The sequence below is a fragment of the Branchiostoma belcheri genome, unplaced genomic scaffold, assembly GCF_001625305.1.
Source record: "Branchiostoma belcheri isolate BF01 breed outbred unplaced genomic scaffold, Haploidv18h27 scaffold39, whole genome shotgun sequence".
NCBI lineage: Eukaryota > Metazoa > Chordata > Leptocardii > Amphioxiformes > Branchiostomatidae > Branchiostoma > Branchiostoma belcheri.
This window is the reverse complement of record NW_017804009.1, coordinates 1,874,421-1,890,052: the sequence shown is the minus strand read 5'-3', so window position 1 is coordinate 1,890,052 and position 15,632 is coordinate 1,874,421. Positions and strand designations below refer to the sequence as shown.

At 39.7% G+C, this 15,632-nt stretch overlaps 2 protein-coding genes across 2 annotated transcripts; one reads left to right on the top strand and one right to left on the bottom strand.

The window, feature by feature from the left end:
* Positions 1–2,461: 2,461 nt before the first annotated feature.
* Positions 2,462–6,032, top strand: LOC109476734. Its single transcript, XM_019777739.1, has 4 exons — positions 2,462–2,624; positions 3,205–3,332; positions 4,912–5,140; positions 5,539–6,032. Exons 1-4 carry the CDS (start codon positions 2,615–2,617, stop codon positions 5,814–5,816), a joined length of 645 nt encoding a protein of 214 aa, XP_019633298.1. The 5' UTR covers positions 2,462–2,614; the 3' UTR covers positions 5,817–6,032.
* Positions 6,033–10,330: 4,298 nt separating this feature from the next.
* Positions 10,331–15,609, bottom strand: LOC109476735 (cartilage matrix protein-like). Its single transcript, XM_019777741.1, has 5 exons — positions 15,492–15,609; positions 13,224–13,323; positions 12,403–12,857; positions 11,902–12,004; positions 10,331–10,556 (listed from the first exon to the last, which is right to left on the bottom strand). Exons 1-5 carry the CDS (start codon positions 15,600–15,602, stop codon positions 10,366–10,368), a joined length of 960 nt encoding a protein of 319 aa, XP_019633300.1. The 5' UTR covers positions 15,603–15,609; the 3' UTR covers positions 10,331–10,365.
* Positions 15,610–15,632: the final 23 nt, after the last annotated feature.

The window sequence follows — 15,632 nt, the reverse complement described above, 5'->3', positions numbered from 1 at the left end:
TGTACCCGTTATAATTGTTGTGCAATAAAGATTGACTTGACTTGACTTTACTACGACTCGGGATCGAACCAGGGTCTCACCGTTTCATAGTCGAACGCTCTACCACTACGTCACCCCGACGCCATGGTGTATATTTCCCAGATAGCATACTTGACAATATAAAATTGTTTGACGCCTTCTGACGATCTGTTTGCCCAACATATCAGAGAAAGAATACAAAGTAACTAATGGAACAAATAACATTTCATTTCCTCCCTTGGGGGGTATAAACCAGCAGGTGTACCGCCATTTCCTCGTGCCTAGTGTATTGTACTTCTTGTCCACCCAGCATGGCTTGAAAACAGACATCTCAGTTTACATCAATAGTATATGGTTACTAGAAGAATAAAAGGAGCTCAAACAGCGTGAACACCCAAACCCGCCCACCGGTATTGTATCAGGGTGTGTGCGGTGGAAGTTGTGGTGCGCAGTCTGGAAAGCGCACTCGGCCGAGTTCACAGCGAAATTTCAACGGTTTTTACTTCCGAGTGACTTGCTGCAAATCAAGAAAGCAAATTGAAGTCGGACCATGTTGTCGTTAGTAGCAGTTTTCATCATCCTCACTGCGTCACAGTAAGAAAACATTTTTAACTTTAAAATACTTGGATTCCAAGATGGCGGCCCCCAGGTAACACGCGATTGTGGTGGCTCCTAGTTTTTTCGATCTTTTCCGCTAATTTACCCTACGTGGGAGCTGCGCAGTTTTGCCCTATTGCAAGGGTACCGAAGTAACGGGTTCCTCACTGGCCGCCTAACGCTGGATAGCCAGCGCTCGGAGGCCGTTCACCACTGGATAGCTAGTGCTGAATTCCACTCGGCACTCGCTACCAGTGCTCGGAGGCCGTTCACCACTGGATAGCCAGCGCTCGGAGGCCGTTCACCACTGGATAGCAAGTACCGAAGTCCCTAAGTAACTGGTTCCTTACTGGATCGTTCCAGTGCTCGGTGACTCTTGGCGCTGGGAGCCGAGTTCTCAAACCATTTCGGCACTGGGCCTCTGGTGCTTACGTCGGCCGCGCTGCGTACAGGACAGTATCGTAGGCCAAGTCTATGTCTGTAAAAATGTGAGGATCTGAGCCTTGCAGTATTGTTCTGCCGATCACCTTGTCGCCCCGATTATAATTTGCTTCCCGGGTGGTACGATCTCGAAAATATAAGTGTTAGAGTTCAAAGGCGGCATCTCGGTACCCTTTCTAATATATAAAGACAAGGTTTGATTTGCCGATTTAGAGTTTCCAGTGCTGATGCCGCCGACACTGGGCACCAAGTCTTGACGTAACTTCGGCACTGGAGATCTAGGACGGAAGCCTCCTCACCTCTGTATACCGAGTGCTGAGAAAGGAACCCGTTACTTCGGTACTTTTGCTGCCCTATTTGTTGAAAAGGTGTTGGTGAAACTCTACGGTGTTCTTTGATGTCGAAGCGGCGAGACAAAAGGGCCAGAAACATTAATTAGCAAGGAGAATCCAGGACAGAGCAAGAGCCCCCCTCCCAAGCTACCTAAGATGGCGGAAGGTGGTTGGGACGATAGTTGTCTGGGGAGCTTCTCGCCTGAGCTACGTGCGTTAGCGAAACTGTTTATCTCGCACACGAACAAGCAACACGCAGCAGTGCTTTCGGAATTCAGCACTGTGGGTGGCAAGTTGTCGGAACTAGACGCGAAAGTGATGGACATATCTACGGAAATTACTACACTGCGAGGGACGGTCAATGAACTCGAAAATAATGCCAGCTTTCAGAGCGACGAGCTGACCCAACTACGCCATGAACTATAACATGAACGCCGTGAGAGAATCAGGGAAAACCTTCTGGCGGAGAGATATTCCATGAAGGCTGATGTGATTGTGCGCTGATGTGATTGTGTCACATATATTTATTTAATCTTCAAAGACACCTGGGTAGCTCCTTCAGCCAATAGCTGATTTCCAAGGAGGCCCAGGGGGGTACAATAAGTAAAAGAATAATAGATTATACAAAGTACATAACAAAAAATGTAAATGAAATCAGTATAACTGAAAGTTATACATAAATAAATAAATGAATAATACGAAGTTCAACATGAACTAAGGGAATTTACAAGAAAACATAACTTCAAATCATAATCAACGTAAATCGATTTCCGTTCAAAATGATTGGAGGTCAGAGGTCGTCTTTATAGCTGCCTTGAAGTGTTTTAAAGTTTGAATCTGCCTTACTTCAGCTGGTAGTCTATTGTAGCACTTTGCACCCGTGTAAGCGAAGGCTCGCTGACCAGTTGAGGTATTGTATTTTGGTAAGTGTAGTTTAGTAGTCTGTCTGGTGTGATAGGTATGTAGATTATAATTGTGCAAGAAAGTAGAAGATAGGTATGTTGGCACATCATAATATCACGTCAAACACATCTTCGTTTTGAACTCGTCCGATGTTTTGTCTAAGATCTGTGTAACTCATAACCTTGTCTTTTTCGTTAGACCACTACACTGAATGCGATGACGGCTCCTGTCCTGACGTAAATGCCAAATGTGTCGAGGATAACGACGGCTACACCTGCGAGTGCAAGTCGGGGTACTACAGTACAGCGTCTGCCGGACACAACATGTGCAGAAGTAAGCCGCATTTTTCGGGCAAGTCCAATTGTTTGGTTGGTAATAGTTTCGAATTCAGACAAATTTTCTGCTGGTAAAAGTTCCCTATCTTTCTACGCATTCAATATTGATATTGAATAGGATAATTGAAGGCAATGCGAATGGGCTACCACGAAGTCTGATGAATATTGTCTAAGTCAGTGTGATGCGCCCGGCCGCATTGGTCGCCGCTGTTCGGAGATTTGAATGCAAAATTGTTCTAGATACGCCTCACATACGTGCATCCGGCTTCTTTCAAACTTATCAGCTGGCAGAAACAACTATCTGAACTGTCTGAACGAGCATGGTACTAGAATAATGTAGATAGATAACGTTTGTATACTGTAACGCATGAAATCTAGCTATGGCATAACATTCGGCTTCGTTTCTGAAGGGCAAGACTCCGCAAGAACATATTATGTCATATATATCAATCATTTAACCCTCCTTTGATGAACATATACATGACATGAATGACCAGACATGACATTATAATATATTTGGTATAAATTTCGAGATACGACAACAGATCTGATTCATTTTTCTCATTTTATCATGACAGAATTGAATGCCTACGAAGCTGAGCTGACAGTGACCCACGTCAATGGAGAGGAAATCGTCTTCATTTATGGTCTGGCCGATACTGACTCTTCAGAGTTCGACAGGACTGCCACTGTCGTCGAAGCGGTGGTAAGAAACATTTTTTTTTTAAATCAGAAACACGATGATTACAAATGAAAAGACATGGACTAAGTGACTGCGAACTCAAGTTAGGTACAACTTATATTCTCGCAGCCACTTTTACAATGAAAGAAAAATATTTTACAAGACATTTAAAAATACATGAGACCTCGCGTGAGTAACAAACCTCCCATCCCAGAAGACACATACAGTTAGAATCTTTTTGTTTCTAATATATAATTTTGTGCGGCTAACATTATTTTGCAGTTGGTATCATACGAACAAAGCAAACTACCGCGAAGAACTAAATATTGTATAAAATTATCAGAAAGGGTGTTTAAATCAACAATATTACCAAGTATGCTTGAAAGCTTGCCAAAAAGGACTAAGCGCTGGTAGGTATATATAGGGCAGTGCAAGAAACATTTCCAACGTGGAATCTTAGAAATATATAAAGAATACAAAATGGATCTTACAAACCGTTTTGTAATTTGACTTTTTCATTTCTGCGCATCAATGAGCATGAGATAGTTAAACTTTTGGAGCAACGATGCAACAAACCATGCAACAATGGGCCATTCCGTCATGCTGCCTGCCAGATATGCCATTTTACTAAATGTCGCTAGATAGCATTGTTCATATGTGAACCTGGTGCTATTTCGCTAAATGTCGCTAGATATCGCTGTTCATTTGTTCAAATGTTAACTGCTAGTTACCTTCGCCAAGAAGGTTATGTTTTCAGAGGCGTTCGTGTGTCTGTCTGTCTGTCTGTCTGTGACCACGATAACTCAAGAAGGCTTAAATGGATTGTCTTCAAACTTGGTAGGTGGGTAGGTCTTGAGACCTCAAAATGATTAGATTTTGGACCCCCTAGCGGCTTGTTGTGGTACTGCAGCAGAACTTCCGGTTTTGATATCTCATGGTCTGGACATGCTAACGAAATTTGGACGGTAGGCAGCTTTTGTGCTGGGGAAGAAGTGACGTAGGTTTGGGGCCCCTAGCGGCTTGCCCTGGAACTGCAGGGGCATTTCTTTAAAAATATTCAAAAGAGGATAACTCAAGAACCGCTTGACGGATCGTCATGATTTTTGGTATGTAGGTAGCTTAAGTGGAGCTTGACATAATTATGCGACAATTATGCAAATCTGGATGTAATTTTCATAATTTATGAGGACATTCTATGAATCAGCTGCATTACATTATAGAACTATTTAAGCATGTGATATATGTAATTGAGAACAAGAGAAACACAGTCAGATATTAATTATGTAATTTAACACTTAATTTGCATAATCAATGAGAAAATGAGAAACTTGGGGTATTTGAAAGTTAAGTAAAAGTGAACATTATTAAACATAACTTATTTAAATGAAGACTTCATTTGCGTAATTTATGAGGAAATGATAGAATGGCTTTCTTTGTTAAGATAAGGATGTCTTTTGGTGGAGAATATGATCAACTGATATAATTCATGCAAATGAGGATCCTATTTGCATAATCATGAGGAATGATCTTTTACTTTGTTAGTCATAAAGATTAACATCACTCAAGGTATGAGGTCGTTGAACTCTAGTTTCTCCTGTTACAGATAGATGAGAGTCTCTCGGTGGGCCCACTGCAAAGGATGTACAAGGGGTGTGAAGTGAATCGCTTCAGACACGGAAGCGTCATCGTCATCTTCGATATCTACCTGACGAGAGAATCCATTCCCGAGGACAGAATAACCACGGCGTTTACTCAGGCTCTCCGGGGCAACATGCTCGGCACGAACCAGACACTGACTGTCATTCCGTCATCCTTCCAAGTCCAGGAAAAAGGTACCGTTATACGATGTGTTTTAGTCCAACATTTGAAGAGATGCAGTCTGAAAGCTACAAATTACGGCGTAACGACGTTGATCTTTTAATCCCCAAATGTCATTATGAACCCAGGCAGGCTTACAGAGCAAGAAAATGTGTAAAACAACGATGCTTATATATTAAAACAGGTGAAATTCTGCACAATGTAGCTTTAACATTATCATATCAGTAATGAAGTTTAGAACAGAGATTAGAATGTGAAACGTAAAGGCTAAAAAAACACTTAGGAAAATAATGATAGTACTAGTATCATGATACACATTTGAACGGCAATATGACTATACCAAGGGTCAGCATCCATGGTAACTACACCACGGTAAACAACGTATTGATCATGTTCTCACTTTATTTTCCAGTTGAATCTGCAGAGGACCCGTGGTACAACCACCCGTTCTACATTGCCCTTCTCTGTGCTGGAGGCGTCGCGGCAGTAGCAGTCTGTGCGATCAGCGTGTATTGCTGCAAATTCAGAAAGACGGGGCGCAACAAACCTGTCTCCGTCTACAACACAGCAGAAAGTACCCCCGACCTTCGCGGAAACTCGCCAGGTCCAATCGAACTGAATTTTGTCGTTACAAATACCAGTGACAGGCCAATGGACAGGTCATTTGCACCTCTTGTCAAGATGGAGTAAGATTGTAGGAAGCTGGTGCCGGCTGCTACTATAATACTTCAGTACCTAGTGCATTTGGCATTGCTGATCTTGTTATAAAGAAACTACACGTATAACTACAAATCTTTGAATTCGGACAATGGCAAATCTATTCAGAATTCATTCTGACTCTTACTAAGTAGCAGCAGATGGAACAAAAATCTTCTAGAAAGTTCTGAAAGTTCTAAAACCTGTATATCGTGTATCAGTGCAGGTTGGGTTTCAATAAGGACTTTTTGAAACAATATTGTGACCTTCGTGTTGTGATCGTGAGTTTTATCCATGTTGACTAACGGGGGTGCCCTAACCTCATAGGTTTTTGTAGCTTTTCTGTCTTCAAAATAAAGTTGGTGATAAAATTAAATAGACAGAATTAAGGACTGAATTCTATAATATTTCAGCTTTCGTTTGGTGTGATTTACGATTGTGAGTAGTTCTCGTCTCACGACTTCCTGATTTGCTTTTGTTTTCCTTGTTTTCTTATGCTATGCTATTTTCTTTGTGTTAATATTGGTTTCTTATGTTGTTCTTACTCATAATAACTTATGATTTGACTAATGGAAATTTTTTTTTGTTCAATATGATATGTTCTTGATTGTCTTACGTTATTGTTTAGATATTTAATTCGCCGTGTTAACTTTATATTATCTTGTAACTATTTTGAGTTAATTTGTTTGCTTGTCCCTTAATACATTGCAAGTTAAATGTAAATGTAATAAATGTATGTAAATAAGAGATCGTAAAATTAATAGGATTTGGGAGAGTCCACTAGACAAACCTTCAGGTTTCTTGGGCTCTCCAGCATATATTTGCTTGTATATAATTTCATTTTATACTGTTACTTTTTTATGTGCAAATTGACAATAAACAATAAACACGTGAGGAGGGTCGTATTGAACACAATCCGGTTATGTTTTGACTGAAAGGCCGAGAATCATAGGAAGTGCAGACGACAGTGATGTTGGCGTTGTGTTCCTCACGTCGGTTTTCTACTAAACACTCAGAGACCCATTTTTTACTGTTTTATAAAGCTTTATGTTCTTATGTATGTAGCTGTGTCACTTCTTGGTAAAGGTCGCATTTCTCTGGGCACGAGCGCCATCCATATTATTGGTGAAATTCTGTTTTTAGACAAGACGATCAGTAAATGTATAGAACTTTACTTTGCATGAAAATAACAGCTGTATGCATTGACTGTCCGTTTATTCACCGATTTAACTAGCAAAGACAGTAGCAAGAAACTTAAAACTCGGCGCAGTCATGCATAGTTAAATCAGTGAAAAATACGTGCGAAGGGCACCAATCGTTAGTGGTTGTTTTGATATTGCTGTGTGTGCAAGGCGCGGGATCGGTTACTTACTTAACATAAGTAATATCTTTGATATCATCGTTCTACCGAGACAAAGTTACATATAGCGCTTGTCAATTTGCGTTGGTGTGTTTTTATGTTATGCCTCTGTAATACATATTAATGTTTATATACATTTGTAAAATTATTGTCATGTAAGTTTGTCAGCAATGGCGAGCTCTCATTGATGTGCGTGGTTGTGGTGTATTGCAAACGCTAACTTAAATAAAAATGTCACTTGGAGAAATTCTAGTAACGAAGTTGACAAAATGCATTTAGACAAAAAAGTAATCAGGCGATTTTTTACGTCCCCAAAAACCTCTAGAAATGAAGACAAGAAATTAGATTATGAATGATGACAGATGAAATCATGATATATTTCAAGATACAACGGTCAGTTTTGCTCTGCATTATAAGCTCAAACTTTGAAGACTATTGGTCTTGTGTAAAAAAAAACAATTTTTAGATTTTTAAATGCGTGCTACGCTTAGGATTTATGGCTCTGGGGTTTCGAGAAATGAACTAAATGCTTAAAAGGCATTTGTCTTTAATTCCTTTGACTATGTAGATGTGACTATGTAGATCTGACATGTGTCCTCAAGTTTTTTATGGGTCGTGTGTAGGATGAAATCTTGTTGAAGTCATCAGGGCTGGAAAGATATTTTCCGCCTAGTTCGACTGTTACCCCAAACAACTGATAATTGCTCATGATTACCTCCATGAAAAATGGAGGTATTGTTTTTTTGTTGCGTCTGTGTGTCTGTGTCTGTGTGTGTGCTTGTGTTTCCGTACATTTGTAGTCAGCATAACTTCAGAACGCCTTCATGGATTGTGATGATATTCGGTACGTTGGTAGGTCTTGGGAAGACAAAGGCCAAGGTCAGATATTGGCCTTCTGTTGGCTGACCTTGGTACTGCAGCTGAACTTCCGGTTTTTGTATCTTTTGTCCTGAACATGCTATGGTCTTAATTTTTTAGTGGCAGATAGCTTTTCCCGTCAGGAATAAGTGGTGTGGGTTTGGTCCTCCTAGCAACTTGTTCTGGAACTGCAGGGGACTTTCTGGCGAAATCTTTAAAAGCCAAGAAGTCCAGATAGGAACAACGTATTTTCATCATTTTTGGTATGTAGGTAGCTGAGAGAGAGTTCTACATTATTATATGCAAATTATGCAAATGAAGGAAGCAATTCTATAATTACAGTGTTTTATATAATAGTACTGTTATACATGTAATCTATTTAATCTGTGCCAGGCGTAACATCAACAGATACCAATTATGCAAATGACGACCTAATTTGCATAATTAATGTGAAAATTTTGTGACTCCTTACTGGTGAATGATGGTAACTTTATACCTTGTGACTGTGTAAATTACTTAAAGGTTAATACCACTATGCATATATTATGTTGATGTAGATCCAATTTGCATAATTACTGAGGATATGTTAAAATGAAGTATGACAAAGGAGATTTTATACGAAAAATAGTCATTTGAATTTAGAAAATAATAAATTAAACTAGATTATGCTAATTACGACCTTATTTCCATAGTCAATGAGACAAATAAAAAACATTTACGGAGTTTTCGTAATTGCTTTTTGTCTCATTGACTCATTGTCTCATTTTATTGTCTCATTTTTTGTCCCATATTGTTAACCCTCTGACTGTCCTTATTTTGACTCTTTGCTTTATCCGGAATATTACTACCATATTAGTCCGTAGTAAGGCCACACTGACTTAATTTTATGGATGACATCCTCTGAAGGCCCCAAACTAGTGCGCGGGCAAATTAAAAAACAAATCTGGCCAGAAATAAAAATGCTACTAAACCACAAGAATACAAGCTTCAAGGAGGTTGGATTACCCTATCAATTTGAGTTTGCAATAGTTAAATACTCAAGTAGGGGATTTTCGCCAGCTCAGTTCTTAGATGTTCACCACATATTCCAATGGGGGCTGGAAATAGTGGTCTGTGGCACATAGTCTGCAGTTTACGCCCGACAAATGATAACAGCTGTTGGGTAACAAGCAAGTCAGCGACCCCTTCGTACGCCTGCGTTCTATATATGACTACCTAGTTTATCGGGGCCAGACACACCTATTGTGTACCCTTTGTCAGAATGGTAAAACCCGTCATACTCCTAAAAAACAACCAAAATCTTAAAATTAACCCACTGCCAGCCGCACGGGGGTGTCCAGAGGCCTTCCTAGTAGTTTATTCGACACAGCCCAAAGCTGCGAACATCGGCCTAAAAATGAAGCTCTTCCGCGGAAGGATGTCTTCTTCCCCGGTGGCAATAATGATCACGAGAGGCGGGAAAATCGTTCCAGTTCAAAGTATGAAATACGTCTGTTGATCATGTGTTTATGAAAGAGCTTGAATAGCAGGTTTTTCGAAATCAGCTGTGTTTCTTTCCTGGCTATCCAAGTGCTTAAAACTTTTTTTAGTTTGTTGGGGCTAGCCGTTTTGAAGTTAGGAGAGTCAGGAATTTCAGATTTCAGCTCAAAACTATTTCTCTTTATTGTGTGTCTGGGGTAATTTCAGAGATGTTATACAAAATTTACAAAATTCGCACGATCTTAGAAACATATCAAATCTCAATTAGTATTTTGCAAGACTTGCAAATGACCCAACGATAACGCCTGGTAATACAATCTGATCTTTTAAAAGAATATATGTTACAGTCACACATCTGTAGGAATACAATGTACATATTTGAATCCAAGTCTCAACTTTGGAGTGAGTTTGGACAATTGATGTTTTCAAAATCAAAGATATAGACATGTATTTTGAAAGTTCATCTGTGTTGACAGAAGTCATTATGAAACAAGTTTGAACTGTAATGGCCAACAGAAAAAATGGACTCGCCTAAATCGTCGACTGTACAACTCCAGTCTTTGCTCATTCCTCGACAAAGACTGGAGTTGTACAATCGAACATTTGGGTGTGTCCAATTTTTGTGTGTTGGAAATTACACTTCAAACTTGTTTCATATAGTCTTGCATATGTACACATATCCAGTCTACCTTGTGTGTTTAAATGAAGTATGTTAAAAACGCAGTTTATATATTCTATTTATAGTACCAGACACAGTCAGTAATACAAAATAATTCATTGTCCAGAAAGTGATTTCTATACATGCTTTTATTTCATTTCGATTTCTTGACATGGCTGTTGCTTCGTCTATTGGTCTGGGTAATAACCAAGATCTATACACTGACCCGTGTTGTGAGGTGACTCGGCCTGTGCACGAATTATTTCCACTATTGCAGTAAACTCTTGAACCCCTTTGATGTGAAAGACGTGGCTGGTATCCTTTGGACTGACCACCTTGTTAAGATGTTCAAAGTTGATTGCTTGAGTTTCGTCAATACCTATAACAAAGAACAAAAAGGTTTTGGGAAAACAATAATTCGTTGCAGAGGCGTCAGCATGTCTGACAATAGTTTGGCTACAGCATTTTGTCGTGACAGAGGGCCCTTAAACAGCTTTAGATGACGTAAAACGAGCCATAGTAGCACTGCAATTTAAGCTGATGAAGATGACAAAGGCTGCCAATTCAGTAGTCGATATTATATGCTACTTGCGATAATGGGTAATTCATTCTCCTTTCCAAGAAACAAATAATTAGTCTCAAAGCAGATTTTTCTGGAGCAGTATATATCCACTGCGGTGTCGATCAGACAGCATTTAGCTTGCATGTACCAACTAGAGTTCCCCGATCTCATACCTTCGCCAAATGATGTTAATATTTATTACTGACAAATTATAGACTATTCCCCCCTGATTTAAGATCCTCAAATAAGATCCTTATTTTCATGAATCATATCATTTTATCATATTCTCTACCAAAAGACAGTCTTAAAGTAACAAACAATACCATTCTAGCATTTCCTCATAAATAATGCAATTGAGGTCCTGATTTGAATACATCATGTGTAATGATGTTCAACTTCACTGAACTTTAAAATACCACAAGTATGAAATTCTAGGCAGTTATCATTACACAATTATAACATTTTCTCATTAATTTTGCAAATCAAGTCCCAATTCACATAATCAATATATCTGCCTGTGTTTCCCTCGTTCTCAATTACCAATGTCACAAGCTTCAATAGTCCTATCATGGAATGCAGCTGATTTATAGAATTTCCCCATAAATTATGCAAATTACATCCATATTTGCATAATTGTCACATAATATCACGTATTATGTGACAATAGATAGCTTACGTGCTTATATCAAGCATCACGTAAGCTACCTTCATACCAAAAATCACGACGATCCGTCAATCGGTTCTTGAGTGATCCTCTTTTGAATATTTTCAAACAGATAACCCTGCAGTTCCAGAGCAAGCCGGTAGGGGGCCCAAACTCACGTCATTTCTTCCCCAACACAAGTGCTACCTATCATTCAAATGTCATCACCCTAGCATGTCTAGATCATGAGATATCAAAACCGGAAGTTCAGCTGCAGTACAATAACAAGACGATAGGGGTCCAAAATCTAATCATTTTCAGGTCTCATCAAGACCTACCCACCTACGAAGTATCAAGACAATCCATCAAGGCCTTCTCAAGTTATCGTGTTTGCAGACACACACACACACACACACACACACACACACACACACACACACATACACGATCGCCTCTGAAAACATAACCTTCTTGGCGAAGGTAATTACACTACATCGCTATAAAATCAATATATTTTACCGAATCCAAACACCTCGACCCCCATGTTCTTCAACCGTTGAGCTTCTTGTTCCACCTCCACCTCGCTAGCGTCAGTCGGCTGTCCATCAGTGATGAGAATTACCTTTATAAGGCATTAAGAAAAGTATCACAGTGAAACCCATGCACCTTATGATTGGCATTTCTTGCTGAAAATTGCTTTTTCCACATGGACGTTTGAATGGTAATGTCTATTATAAAGCATATTTCGAATATCCCGCATAATGTTTCACATTATTTTGCCTAATCAGACGATAGTTCTGCTTATTTCGTTCTTCCTAGAGAGTACAAAAAGTGTATAATTTATAAATGTAGTGTGCGAACCCGAAATTTAGACTCTTCGAATGTTTTATCCGTACATCTTTTAAGCTTACATCCCTCCTAGGATTTTGAAAAGAATGCACTGGTTTGTCTGAGGTTGGATCAAACTAGAACATTTTGGTTTGTCCTATTGGTTCATGTAATGTTATGTGAAAGAGTTACCTCATGGTTGCTGTCTCGACGCAAGCCTCTATATGCAAGTCCTTGGCTTCCAAACATATTCCTTCGGACGTACTCAAGGGCCTGTTTGGTATGGGTATTGGTTCCTTGGCGTTGAAAATTTCGAATGGCATTCTGCGTGACAGCTAAGTTATAATGATCATTGAAATCGAAAACCCTGACAATTCGGTCACTGAATGCCACCAATGCAAGCTGGTTAGTACGACCTCGGCCTAAATCACCAGCAGGGCATATCAACCCAATGAACCTTGAAATATCAACCTTAACTTCATTAAAAGCTGTTGTGCTGATGCTTCCGGACATGTCCAGCAGGATAAGGATATCTCTTTTGAGACCGGACTCCCGTCCTGATCTAGAGCCACTTGTAAAGCCGTTGTCGTGGTTGAGCCAAAACTTTTCCACTGACCTTGTCTTGTCGTCCAAAGTCGGTTCACAAGCTAAAACATATAAAACAACCATATGATTGCCACATAGACTGGGAGATACAAATAGTTTCTAATAGTTTATCACTACCCTTCACCATATTATAGAGATGATATAGAGATGGTATCCGTTATTCCCTGGTACTATTTTTAACATGACGATTATAGCACTTGACAGAAATATATATTGGACTATATATGTATCTATATCTATATCTATCTATCTATCTATCTATCTATCTATCTATCTATCTATCTATCTATCTATCTATCTATCTATCTATCTATCTATCTATCTATCTATCTATCTATCTATCTATCTATCTATACATCATCATGAGGTTGCATCTAATTTTATGTAACAGTATTTTGCAAGCTCACAATTCTCGTTGAATTCGATTCGTCCATTGACACAAGGGGCACCGTTGACTGTTGGATGGCGAAAGATGATGTTTTCACGGTACTGCTTTTTGTTTCCGGCCTGAAAGAACATTTAAACATATTTGTCATTGGTCTTTTACCACGATGTCGGATGTATATCATAATCAATTGAACAAGCAATCACACATTTGACAATGCTTTTGTGTAATAACCCTACAAAGCAGAAGTACTCAGTTCACAGTTCAAAAGTGTTTTCACAGAGGAAGACACCACAGATATGCCATCTCTAGGTCAGCCCTGTACTCCTCCAATGGAACATATAGAAGTTTCTACTGATGGTGTCGAAAAAATACTTCAAGGTCTTAATGCGTCGAAAGCATCCGGACCAGACCAAATACAACCGTGGTTTCTTAAATTGACAGCTAGTGAAATCGCACCTGTACTAACCAATATATTTTCCAACACTCCTAAAAATTCCTGACCAACAGGGAGCAAACAGTAGTGGTTAAAGGGAAGGCGTCGGCTCCAGTTAAGGTAGCGTCTGGGGTCCCGCAAGGAATCATCCTGGGACCATTACTCTTTCTCTTGAACAAAAATGACCTACCAGATCAGTTTGACTCAAATGTGAGGTTATTTGCCGTTATTTGCCATAGAGCTGTCTACACAGACCGACTCACAACTTCTGCAAAAAGACCTGAACACCCTGAAAGAATGGCAAAGCAAATGGCTCATGCAGTTTAATCCCGAAAAATGCTACATTATGCACATAACAAACAAACGAACACCACATGCAACTAGCTACCAGTTTTGTGGTCAGGCTTTAGCAACCACAAAAATCCATCCGTGTCACGCTGACAAGCGGTCTGAAGTGCACATGTTAGTAATATCACAACTAAGGCGAAACAGACATTGGGAGTGATAAACATAATCTGCGGGCATGTCCAACTAGAGTAAAATCACTTGCATACACGTCACTTGTAAGACTGAACCTAGAATATGCTGCGACAGTATTGAACCCATATACAAAGAAAGACAAAGACAAATTGGAAAGGGTACAGAATCAAGCTGCAAGATTCTGTATGAACAACTATGAAAGAGGTGCTAGTGTCACGGAAATGAAAAGAAACCTACAGTGGGCCTCACTGGAAGACAGAAGAAAGATGTCCAGACTATGCATGATGTAGAAAATGACTAATGGTGGACGTCCCAACTACTAAGTACCTAATACCAGCCCAGAAGAGAACAAGAAATAGCCATGCCTTCAAGTACCGGTATACCAGAGTTATCAACCAAGCATTGAGATGCTCAAGAATTCATTCTTTCCTAGAACTATCGCAGAGTGGAACTCACTGTCACCAAGTACAGTAGGGGTATTGTCATTAGATTGCTTTAAACAATGTCTAGAGTTAGAAGTTCAAGGGTTAGGTGTAACAAGTCGATCGGTGTAATATAGCCAGCTGCCGCCGCGCCGTATGCCTGCGAAGCTGGTGCGTTACGCCGAAAGGCAGGTACGATGCAGAACTCAGCAAATCATAATGATATTGGTATCAAAAGCAAAACAAAAAAGAATCTGTAGGACACAATCCTCCACGAAGTAACCTTGCCATGTGAGATTAAATGTTTGGCTAGATGTTGAAAATATTAAAGTCTTATCTTAGTAAAGAAACAGCATTTCCTCATACATGTAAATGAGACCTTGATTTCAATGAGTTTCATCTGAAATGTCAACTTTTCAACTTCACTCAAGTGCCACTAGAATGAAACTACAGTTTCTATCAATTGCGCAAATAAGATCCTCATTTGTATAATTGATACATTTGTGTATCTATTCATATTCCTTTCTCTGTGACATATGCACTATGTCCTATCGTGATATGCAGTTGAGCTATAAACGTTGCTCCTAAATTATGATTTTGATTCCCATGATTTGTATATATTACATTACCTATTCACCCCCAATAATTACAACGATTCGTGGAATGGATTCCCGTCTCAATGCCGCGAACGCACTGCGGGCCAGGGCAAAAAAACTGTGTCGTCTACGAAAAAAACTGCGTCGTGTGTTACACTCGTAGGATTCTACTTTGGTGAAAAAATAACGGTCCTCTACTTGTGAGTTATGGGTCACATCGTAGACGACGCAGATTTTTGTGTAGAAAACACAGTTTGTCCCTGTCGATCACGGTAGCAAACAGATCGTGAGTTACAGCTGCAAATTCAAACCTTTGCTTAGTAAAAGGAAGTCAAAAGTTGTTACATCAAACTTACACATCTCCATGGCCCCCAGTCTTCGATACAGTCGACGGGAGTCGCGCCATCGTAGAGCCAGGCCTGGGCGGCGGTCAGGAGAGTGATGGTGAGGGTGAGTGAGATGAACATGATTGAGTCTTCCTGTAGCAGGTAAAGCTT